The 16,254-nt window shown below is 39.4% G+C and overlaps 1 protein-coding gene across 1 annotated transcript; it reads right to left on the bottom strand.

Annotated features, from left to right (window-relative positions):
• Nucleotides 1–290: 290 nt before the first annotated feature.
• Nucleotides 291–6,921, bottom strand: psph (phosphoserine phosphatase). The gene is made up of 6 exons (XM_051665717.1): nt 6,721–6,921; nt 6,125–6,351; nt 5,894–6,028; nt 2,797–2,942; nt 1,214–1,362; nt 291–804 (listed from the first exon to the last, which is right to left on the bottom strand). Exons 2-6 carry the CDS (start codon nt 6,262–6,264, stop codon nt 694–696), a joined length of 681 nt encoding a protein of 226 aa, XP_051521677.1. The 5' UTR covers nt 6,265–6,351; nt 6,721–6,921; the 3' UTR covers nt 291–693.
• Nucleotides 6,922–16,254: the final 9,333 nt, after the last annotated feature.

The raw sequence follows: 16,254 nt of genomic DNA on the forward strand, positions 1-16,254 counted from the left end.
AGAACTACTACGATGTATACTTTATGATTTACATAGTTTTTTTTTTTCATGTTGCGGTAATGACAACATTATAATTACCATCTTTTTTTCGCATTGCAGTAATTAGGGGCTAAAATTTGCCAAACTGTCATGAAAATAATGTCACAAAACATAATTTACTTTCTATATACACAGGTATAATTTTTTATTCTAATTCCTTTAGATTTTGTAGTAAAATATGACCAGGACAGGTTTCATGAGAATCATGCATAAAATTCATACAATAAAAAGTAAAATAATCACACAACACCTGTTAATTAAAATGTTTATAACAATATTATCTGTGACAATATTACAATTTTATGCACAAATATGCATACTGCACCTATAAGAAAAACATTAGTTTTTAAATAATTATCAAGAAATTCTGTTTCTATCAAAGCCTCACACTCCAAATGTTAAGGTCATTACAGTTAAAATCAGAACCGTACAGTACAATGTTGCATTAGAAACAAAAAATAAACAAAGCAAACTGACTTGTTATCTGTGGTTTAGTGTTACTTGCGCAGTACGCTTTATGTAAACAACAGCATATTTAAAACACAAACAAAAAAAAATGTGCATTATGTAAAACTTGTAAAGGCACAATGCTAGTACCATAGATCAAGGATGCTATGCTCTTTTATGTTCACATCAGAATAGCAGCCGTCATTGTTAAATCTTCTCAAGTTCTTCTAGCACCTCCTCAAAACTTGTGACGTACCATGAGGACTTCTCCTTCACCTGCTGCCGCACGACGTTTCCACCGAATCCAATGAATGCACTCTGAAAATACGATGTATTAAATGAACTAAATATTTTCTCACTTTTTTCCCTTGTTCATCAAACCTTCTGAAGAATCCCAACAAGATCCCTGTCTGATCTTAATGGGAAAGTGATACAACATTCACTCTGAAGGGTGCAGCGCATGCAGACTATATTTATAAATTGCAGCCTTTTGCAATTCACAAATCTATCAAGAGACTTTGATGATAATTCACAAGTCGTGTGGACTATTTTAATGGTGTTTTATGTCATTTTTGGACCTTGACACTAACAACCATGACTAATACAGTATAGGATTTGGATCTGGCTTGTTAGACTGATACCCAATCTGTATATCGGATCGACGCATCCCTACCTGCTGTTCCACAATGCTTCTAACTTATTTGAAGGTATCATGAGGAGTACTCACAGCAGGTGGACAGGCCTCAAGATCAGTAGCTCCGTCTCCAATCATCACCACACAGTCAAAGCCGTACTGTTCCTTCAGCATACTGATGACTTTCCCTTTCCCACCCGACTCCGCTGTGGGCTGAGACTCATCGAAACCTGCGTATTCCCCTGACGCACACAAACACACAACAACACATGAGCCACAGCCTATTGTAAACAATCTGATGAGCTCACAGAGCAGTTAGGGCTGCCCCCGACCAAAGATTTTCCTAGTCGACTTGTATTTGTTAGTTTAAGCCATTAGTCGACTAGTTGTCGCACGTTTATGATATTCATCTAATTACTTAAATATATATACAGTATGTTGGAGGGCATCAGAAAATGGTTTGAGTTCCAGGGCTGAGAAAGAATGTTATAAGTAATATTGCTAACACCATTCTACATTACAGAGAAATACTAAACCGTAATAATGAGCCTTTAAAATATCGATTTTACAAGCGCATGTATGAAGCGAGCCACAGCGACACCGGCAAAAGCGGTAATGATTCTGAATGTGTCGGAAAACCAGCAAGGAGACTGTCTGAACATTGTTAATTTATAGAGAGAAATGCACATTAGGACTGTGCCGACAGACGATGATCTCGGGGATCGACGATGGTCAGAGTGATCACCAATAGCTGATGCCTTTGACCATGTCAAGATGATATTTGGCTCGTTTTCCCATTAATGTATTAAATTATTATTAGGCTATTCAAATTAATATTACAAATAATTTGCCCGTAGACACACAGACACGCGCTTGAAGAAACACTTTATTATATTATTAAGAACAGATGACAGAAAAGCCGTCTATGCGCGTGTATGTTTGTACTGCGCCGTGCAGTCTCGTGAAACACGCTTGTGAACGGTTCTCACTCTCTTTGTTTGTCTTCTGAATTTTTTTTTGCAAGAACGTCTATGAGTGCTGCAAATGACCTCAGGAGGTGTTTTGAGTTCAGTTCACTTTATTTCCACAGAGCAGTTCATTGTGAACGCAACTCTGCAGCTTATTTATCTGTGATTAAAACATAAAATACAAAAACACGTTCACCTCCAACCATGATTTATATTTCAGTGATTATTATCACCATTATAATTATGTTTACATTTAGAATTGTTTTTATGTCTTCATTTGTGTAATTTACACAAATTTCTCTACCGACCGGTGCACAGATGAAGTAGGTTCTTTGCCAAAGAGATGTTGCCCTTCACAACTGTTGTAAAGCCATCTTTCAAAAAGTTGAACACCACACATTTTAATTGCACTTAATTTTTTTCCAGTTTCATTTGAATTTCTAGTTAAAATAAAGTTCAAAGTTTGAAATCAAGGTGTCTTGCTTTATTGTGTAGGCTTAACCCTAAACCTGCTTAACGCAAATTATCCCATAGTACAACCTAGTGTCCAACCAGCGGTAATACCGGTGTTCGTCGGTTTGAACCACTTCCTGTGGGTTTTTTTTGTCTGCGACCAACAGACCAATCAAAACTTAGTCATCCAAGACTCTTCTCATCGATTAACATTTGGTCGACTATTAGGGGGCAGCCCTACAGAGCAGGTCTTACCATTAAAGTAAAACTTCAAGCGGTTTGCATAGACGTGGTGCAGAGGAATGTTGAGCTGCGACGCCACGTGTTCAACAATACAGCGGAAGCCGCCTGAGATGAGGAACACCTTCACGTTACGCTGATAAAGCTTCTCAACAAGCTCCCTTGAGGAGAGAACAGATCACCAATGGGAAGTGAAGACTAGCAAAGGCAAGCCTTTTTGACATTTAATCATGCACAGTATATGAATCAGAGATATCTATAATTCAGTTTTCAATAGGTAAAATGCCTATTCTTGATATCAAAAATGGAATTACTACTAGTGAAAATGCTAACTTTTGATACCAGTAATTAGGTTTACACTTTACTGTGCAGCACTGTATTTGACAATAATATTAAAATAAAAACAAAAAACTTCAATTTTGGGTTTTGGATTGTGCTGTGAAGATCAGTATAGACCAGTGTTTCCCAACCTTTTTTTGCCACGGCACACTTTTTACGACTAAAAAATTCTGCAGCACACCACTATCCCACATAGGCTAACCATCGTCAATATTTTTCCTTTCAAGAACTTGTCCATGTTTTCTGTCCGTCTTAGTAGCAGGTTTACTTGTAATGTTTGAAATTCGGCTAAGCAAAAAACAAAAAAACAAGTCACATAGGTAGGCTATGCTGTGTGAGGTCACAGGTGGCAAGAGCACTAAATGGGTAATGAAAAAACAACAAATTTGCTTCTTTTCTAATTTGTAGATTTGTTCTTGCAATGCCACAACAAATTACAGGGATGCAAACTCATGAGGGGTGAAAAAGGTAAGAATCACTGGTCCACGAAATGTTTTTCTGGGGATATTTTTTTTTTCTTTTTTAAGAATAAGCTAAAAGCACCAATTCCAGCTATTTTAGTGATTCAAGTTTACATTTGTGCAGAATTAGCTGCAAAATAAAGAGTATTTTGGTGAGGCTTGCTTCTGTTTCACAAATTTGTTACATTTTATTAACTGATTAGTTCAGTGACCCCTTCTGGAAATGTCACTAGCACGTCTTATGTGCTATGAGTGAGTCAGCGAATCATTTTGAGTCGTTCATGACTGAAATCTACCAAGAGACTTTATAGTGTTTAAGCATATCTATAGTCTTCCTTCGGTCTGAGCACTATTTTTCATCCAAAAAGACAACAATAATAGTCTAATAATAGTGAGTTTCAATAACGTCCTTCTCCTTTATTAAAACTTGCGTGTCTACAAATCTACTGACTTCAGTATAAGAATTAGAAACACAAAGCAGATCTATGGTATCATTTTCCTACAGTAGCCTATTTAAACAGCTGACCATGACTTTTATCAGAAAAGTCCACAGTAATAGACAAATAATAATAATTTTGAGTTTCAATAATGTTCTTTTGTCATTGTAAAGCACATCTCACATGAGTTGAGTTGAGTCGAGGCGTCAATGCTCCGTTCAACACCAGCGTCAAGCGCCGCATTGCCCTCCACATGACAAGAGTTGCAGAAAGAGTTACAGAGGGGCGATTTTACGAGTTTGTCACGTAAAAAAGCGGGAGGTGTGCACAATAAACATTGAAAACATGTATTTGGAAGAGAGAAAAAAAGCTTGCAGTTGCTTTGATAGCAGAAAGTAATAAAAAGACTTGTTTATGTTTAGGTCTAAGCGTTTTCTCGGTGAATTTAAATGAGTTCAGTAACTGGGGTCTCTGATATACGTAAACAATAAGGTAATATTTAATTAAAAGAAATTATGAGACATTCAATGTCTCCACAAATTTGGACAGTTTTTAAATATTTCTTGTTGCTTAGTACTCTCAAAGACATTATTGGTGAAGCAAAAACGTGTGTGTGAAAAACACTTTGGTGTAAAGTGGCGTCACTTCATAGACTTCAATGTATTCTGCAGTGTTGACGCGAGTCATGTGAAAGACCCTTAACGCGTATAAATATCAGTCACTTTTGCACATTAATCATTGCTCTTCACAATCAGAAGTGACGGATTATGGTTTCAAAATGACGAATTTCTCCAAAATGTGAGGGGTTTGGATCCATGAAATTATTATTTTTTTCATGCATTTATTTATTTTGTGGAATTGATAATTTTCCACGGCACACCTGACACTAGTGTTCCGCGGCACAGTGGTTGGGAAACACTAGACGTTCTTCATTTAATAAAAAGTCATGCAATGGTATGTTGAAAAGGAATTGTTCTGTTTTCATTTGCTTATAACTATGAATTCAGAGAAAATAAAATGGAAAACTTGGGATTTGGGAAAAAAAAAAAAAAAAATCAAACAGATTTCAAAAGTCCTAGAATGGTATTTCTGCGAGTAATGACGTCATTTTACATTTTAATTTAGAATTAATGTTTTTACTAGTGACATATAATTACTGATATAAAACAAATTAGCACTTTCTGTTTTCTTTCTATCCATTATTCTCTCTCCCTCTTTTTTCTCTCACTTTCCTCTATTTGATCTATTATTCATTTTTTCTTTCCTCTTTCTTTCCTCTGTTTTCTCTATCTATATATTATTCTCTCTTTTTCTTGCCTTTTCTTTCTTACCTCTATTTTCTCTATGTATTATTCTTTCTTTTAGCCCTCTATCTTATCTATTATTCTCTTTTTCTTTCATTTATTTTATCAATCTATTATTCCCTCTTTTTTCTTTCATTTATTTTAGCTATCAGTTATTCTCTCTTTTTCTTAATTTTTTTCCCTCTATTTCATCTATCATTTTTCCTATCTATCCATCTTAAACTTTCAGGCCAGGTTTTGCCAAGCCAACATCAAAGTTTGTTTTGACAAACTTGATCTATCTAGTTATATAATCACTGATATAATAAATGAGCATTTTCACTGGTAGTAATTCCAATGCTGAAATGAAAATGTAGTTGATTGTTGATACCTATAATTCATATCCTGCATGTGATTAAATCTCAAAAGGGCTTTATGTTAAGACCACTACAGAGTGGTCCAGACTAGTAAACCACTGTAAAGTAGACTCCAGTAGTACAAAGCAAACAAAAGAAAACATGTATTCACGTGTTCACTTGTAAATAAAGGCAGCATTGTTATAGTTGTCTACACAAGATGAACAGCAACTTACTTAATCCCTGGCGTGAGCTGAGGGGGGTGATCAGTTATCAGTTTGTTGACCTGTTCCCTTGAGCACTTTATAGTGGACAGGCGCTCGCTCAGAGCTGTTTTAAATGAGACAGATCCCCCCATGGCCTTACGGGTCCTGAGGACAACATACAACATTTTCACATATGGATTTGAACACTTAAAAACAGACAGATATATCAGACAGACTTTAAGTATTGATTTCGATTGTTACATTTCAGTGACCGCGTCACCGACGCCGCAGAATTTGGCGAGCTCGTCGATGCCCTCCTCGCGGATCACGGTGCTGTCGACATCGAAACACACCGCTTCCGCGCGGCGGAACAGCTCTTTAGTTTGAGCGACGGTTGCCATGGTGAACACTGAGAGACCGGAAGCAGCGCTCGTGAAGTTCCTTCAGTAGAAAATTGAAGTGTCGCGTCACGCTCATCAGCACGAGACCTGAACATGTAACACAAAGTCAGCAGCGCTCTGACAACACAATATTACCAAAGACGAGGGTGCATGTTTAGTATGAGACCTCCCGACATTTGCACAACACCAGCTAAACTCAGGCAGTGATGCGTTACATTCATGCATCATTTAACACTGGGTTATTGCATCACCCTCACCGGGTTTTAAGCGCCCTGCTCACAAAATGTACCTGACAACATTAACAAACATTTGTTTTTTAATTTTAAAATAAATAATTCAGAATTCTGTTACTACTCGCTTATTTTCAGTAATTATAATTATACATACATATACAATATTCGGCAGGTTTGAATGTTGTGGCTTCTTTGCTGTTATACGGTTATTAATTCCTCTTACCTTAATCCACAAGCGAATAAAATATACTTTTAGATAACGTTGTAAGATATCTCTTCAACGACGCGTTGGTGTTAATGTCCGATATGCAGGGACGCCGCAGTTTCACTGGTTTAATCTCTCATCTCGCCATTCACTGCCAGAGCCAATCAGATGGCAGTTTCAGACTACTCTGATTGGTCAGAAGTTTTAGAGAATTTTTAGAAGAGACGGGTCACTTCTATTGAAATTAACGAGAGAAATTGGATCGCTCAAAAGAGGAAGAAAGGAAGTCCCGCCTCACAGGTAAAAGAGCCAATCACCTTTTAGATACAGACATCACCTGTCAATCAACTCTGAAACGCGCATGCGCTTTAGTTGTATAAACCGGGAAAATTGCGTTTTGTTTTTTAGCGTAATATGAGGCCAAGAAACACAATTTATGATTGCAATGTTGTTAGGTTTAATTGCTGATTTGAAATATGTTCTTTGATCGTAATCTTGACCAACCGTTTTTGAGATTTTGGTCTTTCTCCATTCTGGTAGATAGGAGCTGCACTGGCATGACTGGAAATATTTCATCTCAAGCATGCTCCTCATTGACACTTTTGTCCACTTGGTTAACAAGTATACTAACTTTTGAAAACACTTTATTAGGGGCAAAATTGTTTCTGTATGTTCTGTATGCTTTGGGTGAGAATGGCACAGCCTGCTGTCATACTACTCTTAATACAGTAGAAATGGTCAGATTATACTGTACCACCTTATTTTTCAGAGAAACTAGGGCGCCGCCATTATCAACCTTGAATGTGGACCACTTCCGGTATAAGCCGCTTCCAGCTATTTTAGCTATACAAAGATACTACATTATGCTGTTTTATATTACAAACTGGCAATATATGTTGTCATATTATTATCATTAATTATGATTTTCATAAACTCAATGGTTTTGAGCGCATATAGTTTTACCGTTTATCACATTTTGCCATCGTTTGACTCTGGCATGCATCAATTTAAAAAAGTTACTCAGAGGTCCTTAGAGGACAAAAATGTCCGTGTCAAAAAACTGCCATAATAATATTATATATTAATATTATTTTCCACTTTCAATGAGTTAATTTTTTTTAACCAACATCAATCCTGATCATAACTACCAAATATTCATTTATTTTCAGGATTTTAACCCTTTAAATGCCAGTTTGTTTATATAATGCCACTGTTGTTTTTTTATGAAAACACACACACACCCACAAAAAAAAAAAAAAAATTTATATATTAAATGCTAAAAAAATTTTTTTTAATTATTTTTAATTATTTTTGTGGGGATTATCACAGTCTGGGATATGTCAATGATTAGCATCAACATTGATTTTGATGCATTATTATTTTTTGTGCAGTGTAAGATTAAAAAAAACAAACAAAAAAAAACACACCCACACAATTTTATCTGCATCATTTATTCAATTGTCCTGCAGTGCTCTATATTACAGCGAACAGAAAATAGGAAAAAAGCATGTATTTGCTCCATAAGGTAAACATGAGAAAAATGGTGCCATCTGGTGGATAATATTAAAAATGTAAATTTTGAAGCCAGGGCTCCGGAATGAAAGCATAATATCATAGAATTCATGATTTTATGCTTTAATGGCACTGGGATCAAATATTGCAGTTTTAATGGGTTTCAATGGGGACATTTTTGTAACGAAGGTCCAGAGTGTAACTATTTTGTGTGCACAGTGTATTATAGATGTATTATAGGAACTGAGGTTGAAATATCAAAATTCCCCCCAAAATACACACCGTTGGCGACATTTCTACATATATTACCCCTAAACCTAACCCTCACAAAAAACTTTCTGCATTTTTACATTTAAAAAAAAAAAAACATAGTTTAGTATGTTTTTTAAGCAATTTGAATTATGGGGACACTAGAAATTTCCTCATAAACCACATTTATAGCACAATACCCTTGTAATTACCAGTTTGTAACCTAAAAAAATGTCTTTGTAAACCACTCAAACCCGCACGCACACACACACACACACAGAACTGACAAAACAGATGTTACAAACATAACAAAAAACTATATCAAAGGAAAAACTGCCTAAAGGGAGAGCAAGAGCAAAACTTCAAGCATACATAGTCTGAGTTAGGGTTGAAGGAAGAAAAGTCCACATTTTTCTCTCCGCAGTCTGATCTGATAATAATCACACATTAACATTCAGCAGTTCATGATATAGACCAGTTCTTTCCGAGTCTGCTCGACATAACAGGCCATAAGCTGGAAATCGAGCGAGCTCACAGGGTCCTGGCTCGGAGGTCCATGTAGGGAGGACAGGCCCCGATCAGTTCTGGCCAAACAGAATACATTTTATTCAAAAACATTGTATACGGGGGAGTCATGTGATTCCATGCGAGGTGTGAATGGCAAGCTTTGTGCACTTTGCTAGTTTTTTCTCTCCCCTTTTCTCCCTAATTTGGAATTCCCAATGCGCTCTATGTCCTCGTAGTGGCGTAGTGACTCGCCTCAATCTGGGTAGCGGGGGACGAATCTTAGTTGCCTCCGCGTCTGAGACCGTCAATCCACGTATCTTATCACGTGGCTTGCTGAGCGCATTACCGTGGAGACGTAGCGCATGTGGAGGCTTCACGCTATTCTCCACGGCATCCATGCACAACTCACCACGCGCCCCACCGAGAGTGAGAACCACACATTATATCAACCACAAGGAGGTTACCCCATGTGACTCTATTCTCTCTAGCAACCGGGCCAATTTGGTTGCTTAGGAGACCTGGCTGGAGTCGAACTCGCGACCCCAGGAGTGGTAGTTCACTTTGCTAGTTTTAACACTTTTAATGTCATAAACCGGTGAGATTCTATACACTCTGTTCCATGACTGTTGTCAAATAATTCAAAATCCTCGGGCTCTGGAGACATGAAAAGACACTTACGTGCTCAAGCTGATACCCCAGACAGGGCCACAGATCTGGGACTCAATTTAGACAATGCAGCGGGAGAAATTCAGCGGCAACTGTCCAGTATGTCGGTGATGCTGACAAAGGTCGTGGCGGACTTGGAGGATAGAATAGAATTGCGAATAGATACTAAGGATGGCCGCAAAGTATTTACATGCCCACAACAAGCGATGTCTTTCATTACGTCACTAGAATGAGTAAGCCATGGTGTGATTCTCACATTGCTCCCGAGTGAGCTTGACTCGCTGAACATTCACTTGTCTGTCCGAGGAAGCTGGGCGGCTTTTTTTTTTTTCTTCTTTTTTTGCTGGTTCCACCTAGCGGCTGGAGTTTGTTTTGTGGAATAACACTCCTTCGGAACAGTTGTGGAAGTATCTGCTCGTTCTTTGTGCTTATGCCTCCTATTGGATAGATTTTGTTTTGTGGAATATTTTTTTGCAGGACATTGGAAGGATTAGGTCATCTGCTGCACTCTTGAAACAGCCAGTTCACTGAACATTTGTTTGACTGCCTGAGAAAACGGAATTAAAAAAAAATTTTTTTTTATTAATATTTGTGTGTGTGTGTGTGTGTGTGTGTTGGTTCCGCTAGAGGCTGGAGCTTGTTTTGGGGAGGAACACACCTTCAGGACAGTTATGTGGATGAATCTACACATTCTTTGTGTTTATTCTGCCTATTGACTGGAGTTTGTTTTATAGATTATCTTCTCTTATGTAATTCTGTCTCACAAAATTTTTACAATTTGCACCAGATTTGAGCAATCCGATGGCAAAGTTGTCGCGGGGAGTCTCGTAGGTGTACATGGACTGTTTGAAGTTAGAGTGATGGATGCCGGTTGGCACTGTCATGCGCATGTTTTTCTTTTTTCTGTTTGTTTTGTTCGGGGTTTGTTTGTTGCACTAATGTTGGAATGTGGTCTTTATAATGTGTTTTCTAATATGTCAAATGTTAATATGAGTGGAATATCTCTCTCCACGTGGAATGTGAATGGGTTGGGGCACCCCATAAAAAAAGGAAGATTCTTTTCTTAAACGTAAGAAATATGATATAGTGTTTCTTCAAGAAACGCATCTTTCCCCGCAGGAAGCTGAAAAATTTGGGAAGATATGGGGTGTGCATGTTTTCTTTAGTGCTGGCTCGAGTAAAAGCAGGGGAGTCATTACATTGATAAGTAAACATCTACAATTCAAATGTCTCAAACAGAGTAAAGATAAATTAGGAAGGGTCATTATTGTTTTAGCTGAAATTCAGGGGCAAAGGTTGATTTTTGCTAATATTTATCCACCTAATGTCAATGATCAGGGCTTTATTATAGATCTTGAAGGGATGTTGCAAGCCGCTGGCACCCCTCATGATATAATATTGGGAGGAGACTTTAATCTTTTGATGGACTCAGTCCTTGATCATAGTGAAGCAAAAGTGTGTAAGCCCCCTAGATCAACACTGACGCTTCACAGGATGTGTAAAAATCTTGGTCTTACAGATATTTGGAGACTTTTGAACACATCTGATGGGGACTATACTTTTTTTCATCAGTCTATAAGATTTATTCTAGAATAGATTTTTTTCTGATATCTAAGCCCCTCATTTCATCTGTTGTTGATTGCTCAACTGGAAATATCTTAGTCTCAGATAACACCCTGGTGCATTTAGAGGTGTTGCCACATATGGAGAAAAGGAAATCATATAGTTGCTGCTTTAATGTATCCCTTTTGCAAAATCCTGAATTCCAATAAATGTTAAAGGCTGAAATCAGTGTTTATATGGAGACCAACTGGTCCTCAGTATCCTCTGTGGGCATGGCTTGGGAGGCACTTAAGGCAGTTCTTAGGGGTCGGATCATACAGTATGCCTCATTCATCAAAAAATCTAAAGCACGAGAACTCGTGGAGTTGGAAGGGAATATAAAAAATGCAGAGGCAGAGCTGAAGCCCCGAAAGTCGTCTGATGTCCTCAGAGAATTGACCTGATTGAAATGCAGATATAATACTATTTTGTCATGGAAGGTGGAGTTTTGGTTTTCAGGGCAAGACAGTCATACTTTGAGGATAAAGCAGGGAAGCTTTTGGCTAGATATATAAAGCAGAGAGAGTCTTTTTCTACCATTCCCTCAGTGAAATGTGCTAGTGATGATATATTTACCTCGGCCATTGATACTAACTTATTGAGTAAAGTTATGATATCTCTTATACATATAGATCAGGTGGAGTTTATTCAGGGCCATAACTCTTCTGATAACTTTAGGTGTTTCATTAATGTCATGTGGGCAGTGGCGATTGATCAGACTCCGGTCGCTGCCATCTCACTTGATGCCATAAAAGTGTTTGATATGGTAGAATGGGATTATCTTTTTAAAATTTTGGAAATATACGGGTTCGGAAATACTTTTATTGAATGGATTAAGTTACTTTATAGACGTTACAAACAAATGGATTAATTTCAGATTATTTTACCCTGGATAGGGGCACCCAGCAGGGTTGCCCTCTTTCCCCATTATTGTTCTGTCTTGCCCTGGAACCATTAGCAGCTGCGATAAGAAAGGAGGATGATTTTCCAGGGGTGGTGGCGGGAGGTGTGGCGCATTAGCTTTTGCTTTACGCAGATGATATTTTATTGTTTGTCTCCGACCCTACTAGATCTATGCCTTGCCTCCACAGAATTATTAATTCCTTTTCTAAATTCTTGGGATAGAGAGTTAATTGGTCTAAATCCGAAGCTTTGTCTCTGACAGCATACTGCCCGATACCGGCTTTTCAGGCGGGCCCAAACAGGGCATTAAGTATTTGGGTATTTTATTCCCAGCAAATTTGTGTGATTTAGTTAGAGTAAATTTGAACCCTTTAATAAAAAGGTTTTCGAGCGATGTGGGCATGTGGGCTTCATTACATTTATCTATGATTGGGAATGTTAATGTTATTAAAATGAATTATTAAAATGCTACAATCTCTCTCTGTAGATGTCCCCCTCTCTTATTTCAAGCAATTTGATAGCATAGCGAAGTCCTTCTTTTGGAATGGTTAACGTCCCAGATTACATTTCAGGAAGCTGCATAGGCCGATTGACAAAGGTGGGCTGGGCCTACACAAGATTTTGTTTTATTATTATGCATTCGGTCTCAGACATTTGGCTCATTGGTCGCTTCCACCTGAGAGAGCCCCTCCCTGGTTTTGTATTGAACAGGAAGTTCTTGCCCCTATTTTGCCATTGCAAAGCCTTTCTATCAAACTAACCGGAGAAGTTAAGTTACACCCCGTTATCTCGCATTTGTACTCGGTATGGACAAAAGTGTCCATAGTGTTTAATTCGGACATTTATTTAAAGGTTGCCTTGAGCATATGGCTGAACCCAAAGTTATGTATTAAAAAGTCCCCCTTCTGCTGGTCAGAGTGGATTGTGAGGGAGGTTAATACACTCGGTGACCTATATGAGAGTGGAGTGTTGAGATCCTTTGATAATATGGTTAAACATTTTGGTATTCCCAGATCTCAGTTCTTTAGGTATTTACAGCTGTGGCACCTGCTTTGTACTATTTTTGGGAGTAGCATACACCCCTCTAAAACGGCAGACACTCAGGGAGTGGTGATTACTGCTTTTGAAAAAGGTCATGAGGCATCAGTGTATTACTCCCTGCTAATTCAGAGTCTGGGGGACGGAGCTATAACTTCCCTCAAGAGATTATGGGAGAAAGATTTAAACTTGGTATTGGAGGAGGGAGTGTGGGCTAGGATTCTAAAAAACTAGAGATGCAAGGATGCGCCTTATGCAATTTATGATTTTACATAGATTCTATTGGACTCCCTCTAGATTGTATAGGCTTGGTCTTAAAGACACACCCATCTGCTGGCGATGCAAATCAGAAGATGGGGACAGAACCCATGTTTTTTGGTGTTGTGTTAAGATCCAAGAATTTTGGTTGAGGGTTCAGAGTTTTATGTGTGACATATTGGTGCACTCAAATTTCATTGTGCCCCATACTCTGTATTTTAGGCGACGGGGCGGTCATTGATGTAGGGGATAAATTGTAATGAACTCAGACTGGAGATTGGGTTAGAATCCATTTTGCAGAAGAGTTTAATGAACAAATCCAAATCAGAAGTCTCAGATGTGGTCAGTATAACAGGCAGAGGTTGATAACAGGCAAACAATCCAATCAGACAAACAATATAGAAGGGGTAATCCAGGAATGTAATTCCAATAAACAGGCAGAAGATCATAACATGAGGCAAGACGAGAATACACTGGTAAAACGCTCGGTAAGGCAGGTGAACTGGCAATACTTCACAATGTGCGTATGGAAGCACATGGCTTTTAAAACTACAAACAGGAAGTAACTGTAGCAGGAACAGAGTGGAGTCAATATTCGGGAGAGGGCTCCCTCTGGTGGTGGGATGAATGAGTCTCTGGTTTTGGCCTTACAGAATCTTCCCTCTACGAACACCTCCCGGTGTTCTTCTCCTATGGCGTCCCTTTGGTCTAGGTGCTGGGTGATTGGGGTGTGTTAGATGGAACTTGTGGGTCAATGAGGGGTCTAAGATGTCTCTGGTGGCTACCCATGATCTCTCCTCTGGTCCATATCCCTCCCAGTCCACCAAATATTGCATCTGGCCCCTTCTCCTTCTTGAGTCTAGGATTTCTCTGACCAGGTATGCTGGAGCTCCATCAATCTCCAAAGGCAGTGGAAGTTCCATTTCCGTGGTTTCAGGGTCAGAAGCAGGGTGGACCGGTTTTAACAAAGATACATGAAAGGAAGGAGAGATACGGTAGTTAGCAGGAAGCTCCAGCATGTAAGTCACAGGATTAATTTGTCTTAGGATACGAAATGGACCTAAGTACCTGGGGCTGAGCTTCCTGCAGGGTAGCTGCAGTCGAAGATCCCTTGAAAACAACCAGACCTTCTGGCCTTGCTGGTAGTTGGGGTGGGGACCTCCCCTACGGTCAGCTTGAATTCGTTGAGCCCGGATGGCACATTGGAGCCTGATATGAGCGCTGTCCCACACCCTCTCACTTCTCCTGACACAATCATCCACTGCTGGTACCATTGACGGTTCACCTGTCCAAGGGAACCTGGGTGGTTGGTAGCCCAGAACACATTGGAAGGGAGTGAGTCCTGTGGAGGAATGGGTGAGGGAATTCTGGGCATACTCGGCCCATGGAAGAAAATAACTCATTATTTCCTGTTTACGGCTGCAGTACGATCTGAGATAGTGACCAGTCTTCTGATTGAGTCTCTCCACCTGTCCATTAGCCTGTGGGTGGTAGCCTGAGGTGAGACTGACTTTAATGTCTTGCTGTTTGCAGAATGCCTGCCATACTCGTGAAGTAAACTGGGGACCCGGTCTGACACAATGTCCTCTGGTATTCCGTAAACTCTGAAAACATGATGAAACAAGGTGTTAGCGGTTTCCATGGCTGTAGGGAGACCTTTAAGGGGAACCAGACGACATGACTTGGAAAATCTGTCTATAATAACCAAAACAGTAGTGAAACCATTAGAACTAGGTAGATCCGTGACAAAATCCACAGATAGATGGGACCATGGTCTCTGAGGAATGGGGAGTGGTTCAAGTAGTCCAGCAGGGAGTTCTCTGGGGTTATTTGACTGTGCACAGATGGAGCAAGACTTGACAAAGTTAGGAACATCTTGAGTTAAACTTGGCCACCAGAATGAATTATGTACTAGCAGTATAGTTTGTTGGATACCTGGGTGTCCAGTGCTGAGAGACATATGGACCCACTGGGTGATGCGTTGTCTGAGAGTACGTGGTATGTATTGTTTGGTAGGAGGACATGCTGTTGGGGTTGGATCTGTTTGTTGTTCACGCTGAATCTCTTCCATGATGTCCCATTGGATGGGGGCGATAATGACGGATGGTGGTATAATGGAGTCTTAGTGACTTGGGGCGTGTGAAGGGTCATACCTCCTGGAGAGGGCGTCTGCTTTGCTGTTTTTGCTGCTGGGTCGATACATGACTGTGAACTGAAATCTTGAGAAGAATAATGACCATCGTGCTTGTCTTGGGTTCAGATGTTTCGCACTCTTAATGTATTCTAAATTCTTGTGGTCTGTTATTACCTGGAATGGGTGAGCCGCCCCCTCCAGCCAGTGTCTCCACTCTTCTAATGCCACTTTGATGGAGAGAAGCTCTTTGTTGCCCACATCATAGTTCTACTCTGCAGTGGTCAGCTTTATGGAAAAGAAGGCACTTGGATACATTCTGCCTGGTGTGCCATGTCTTAACAGCTCCTATTCCACAGTCAGAAGCATCAACTTCTATAATGAATGGAAGGTTAGGGTCAGGGTGTTTGAGAATAGGGGCTGTTGTGAACTTGGTCTTGAGTGCTTTTCCAGTGAGTAGGGTCATAGTAAACGAACACTTAGTCCTTTCCAGACGAAAAACCTCAGGCTGATTGGTGAAACATATCTGACATTGGCGCAAAAACCCCTTGCATTTATCAGCTGAACCATCAGATTTGTCTGGTATGGCAAATCTTACTGATTCCGTTCTGTTCAGTGGAAGAGATTGAATATAATGAGTCATATGTTCGTTAGCAGCACGCAGACTGGCGAGTTGAGTTTGGAAT

The sequence above is a fragment of the Myxocyprinus asiaticus genome, chromosome 31 (genome assembly GCF_019703515.2).
Source record: "Myxocyprinus asiaticus isolate MX2 ecotype Aquarium Trade chromosome 31, UBuf_Myxa_2, whole genome shotgun sequence".
Taxonomy (NCBI): Eukaryota; Metazoa; Chordata; class Actinopteri; order Cypriniformes; family Catostomidae; genus Myxocyprinus; species Myxocyprinus asiaticus.

Bases quoted from the DNA above. Each gene is read 5' to 3' on its own strand.
- psph (XM_051665717.1), bottom strand. From the start codon at position 6,264: ATGGCAACCGTCGCTCAAACTAAAGAGCTGTTCCGCCGCGCGGAAGCG. The intron at 2,943-5,893 runs GTAAGTTGCTGT...TCTCTCCTCAAG, and splicing joins CAGCTCACGCCAGGGATTAA to GGAGCTTGTTGAGAAGCTTT. The intron at 1,363-2,796 runs GTAAGACCTGCT...TGTGTGCGTCAG, and splicing joins CTTGAAGTTTTACTTTAATG to GGGAATACGCAGGTTTCGAT.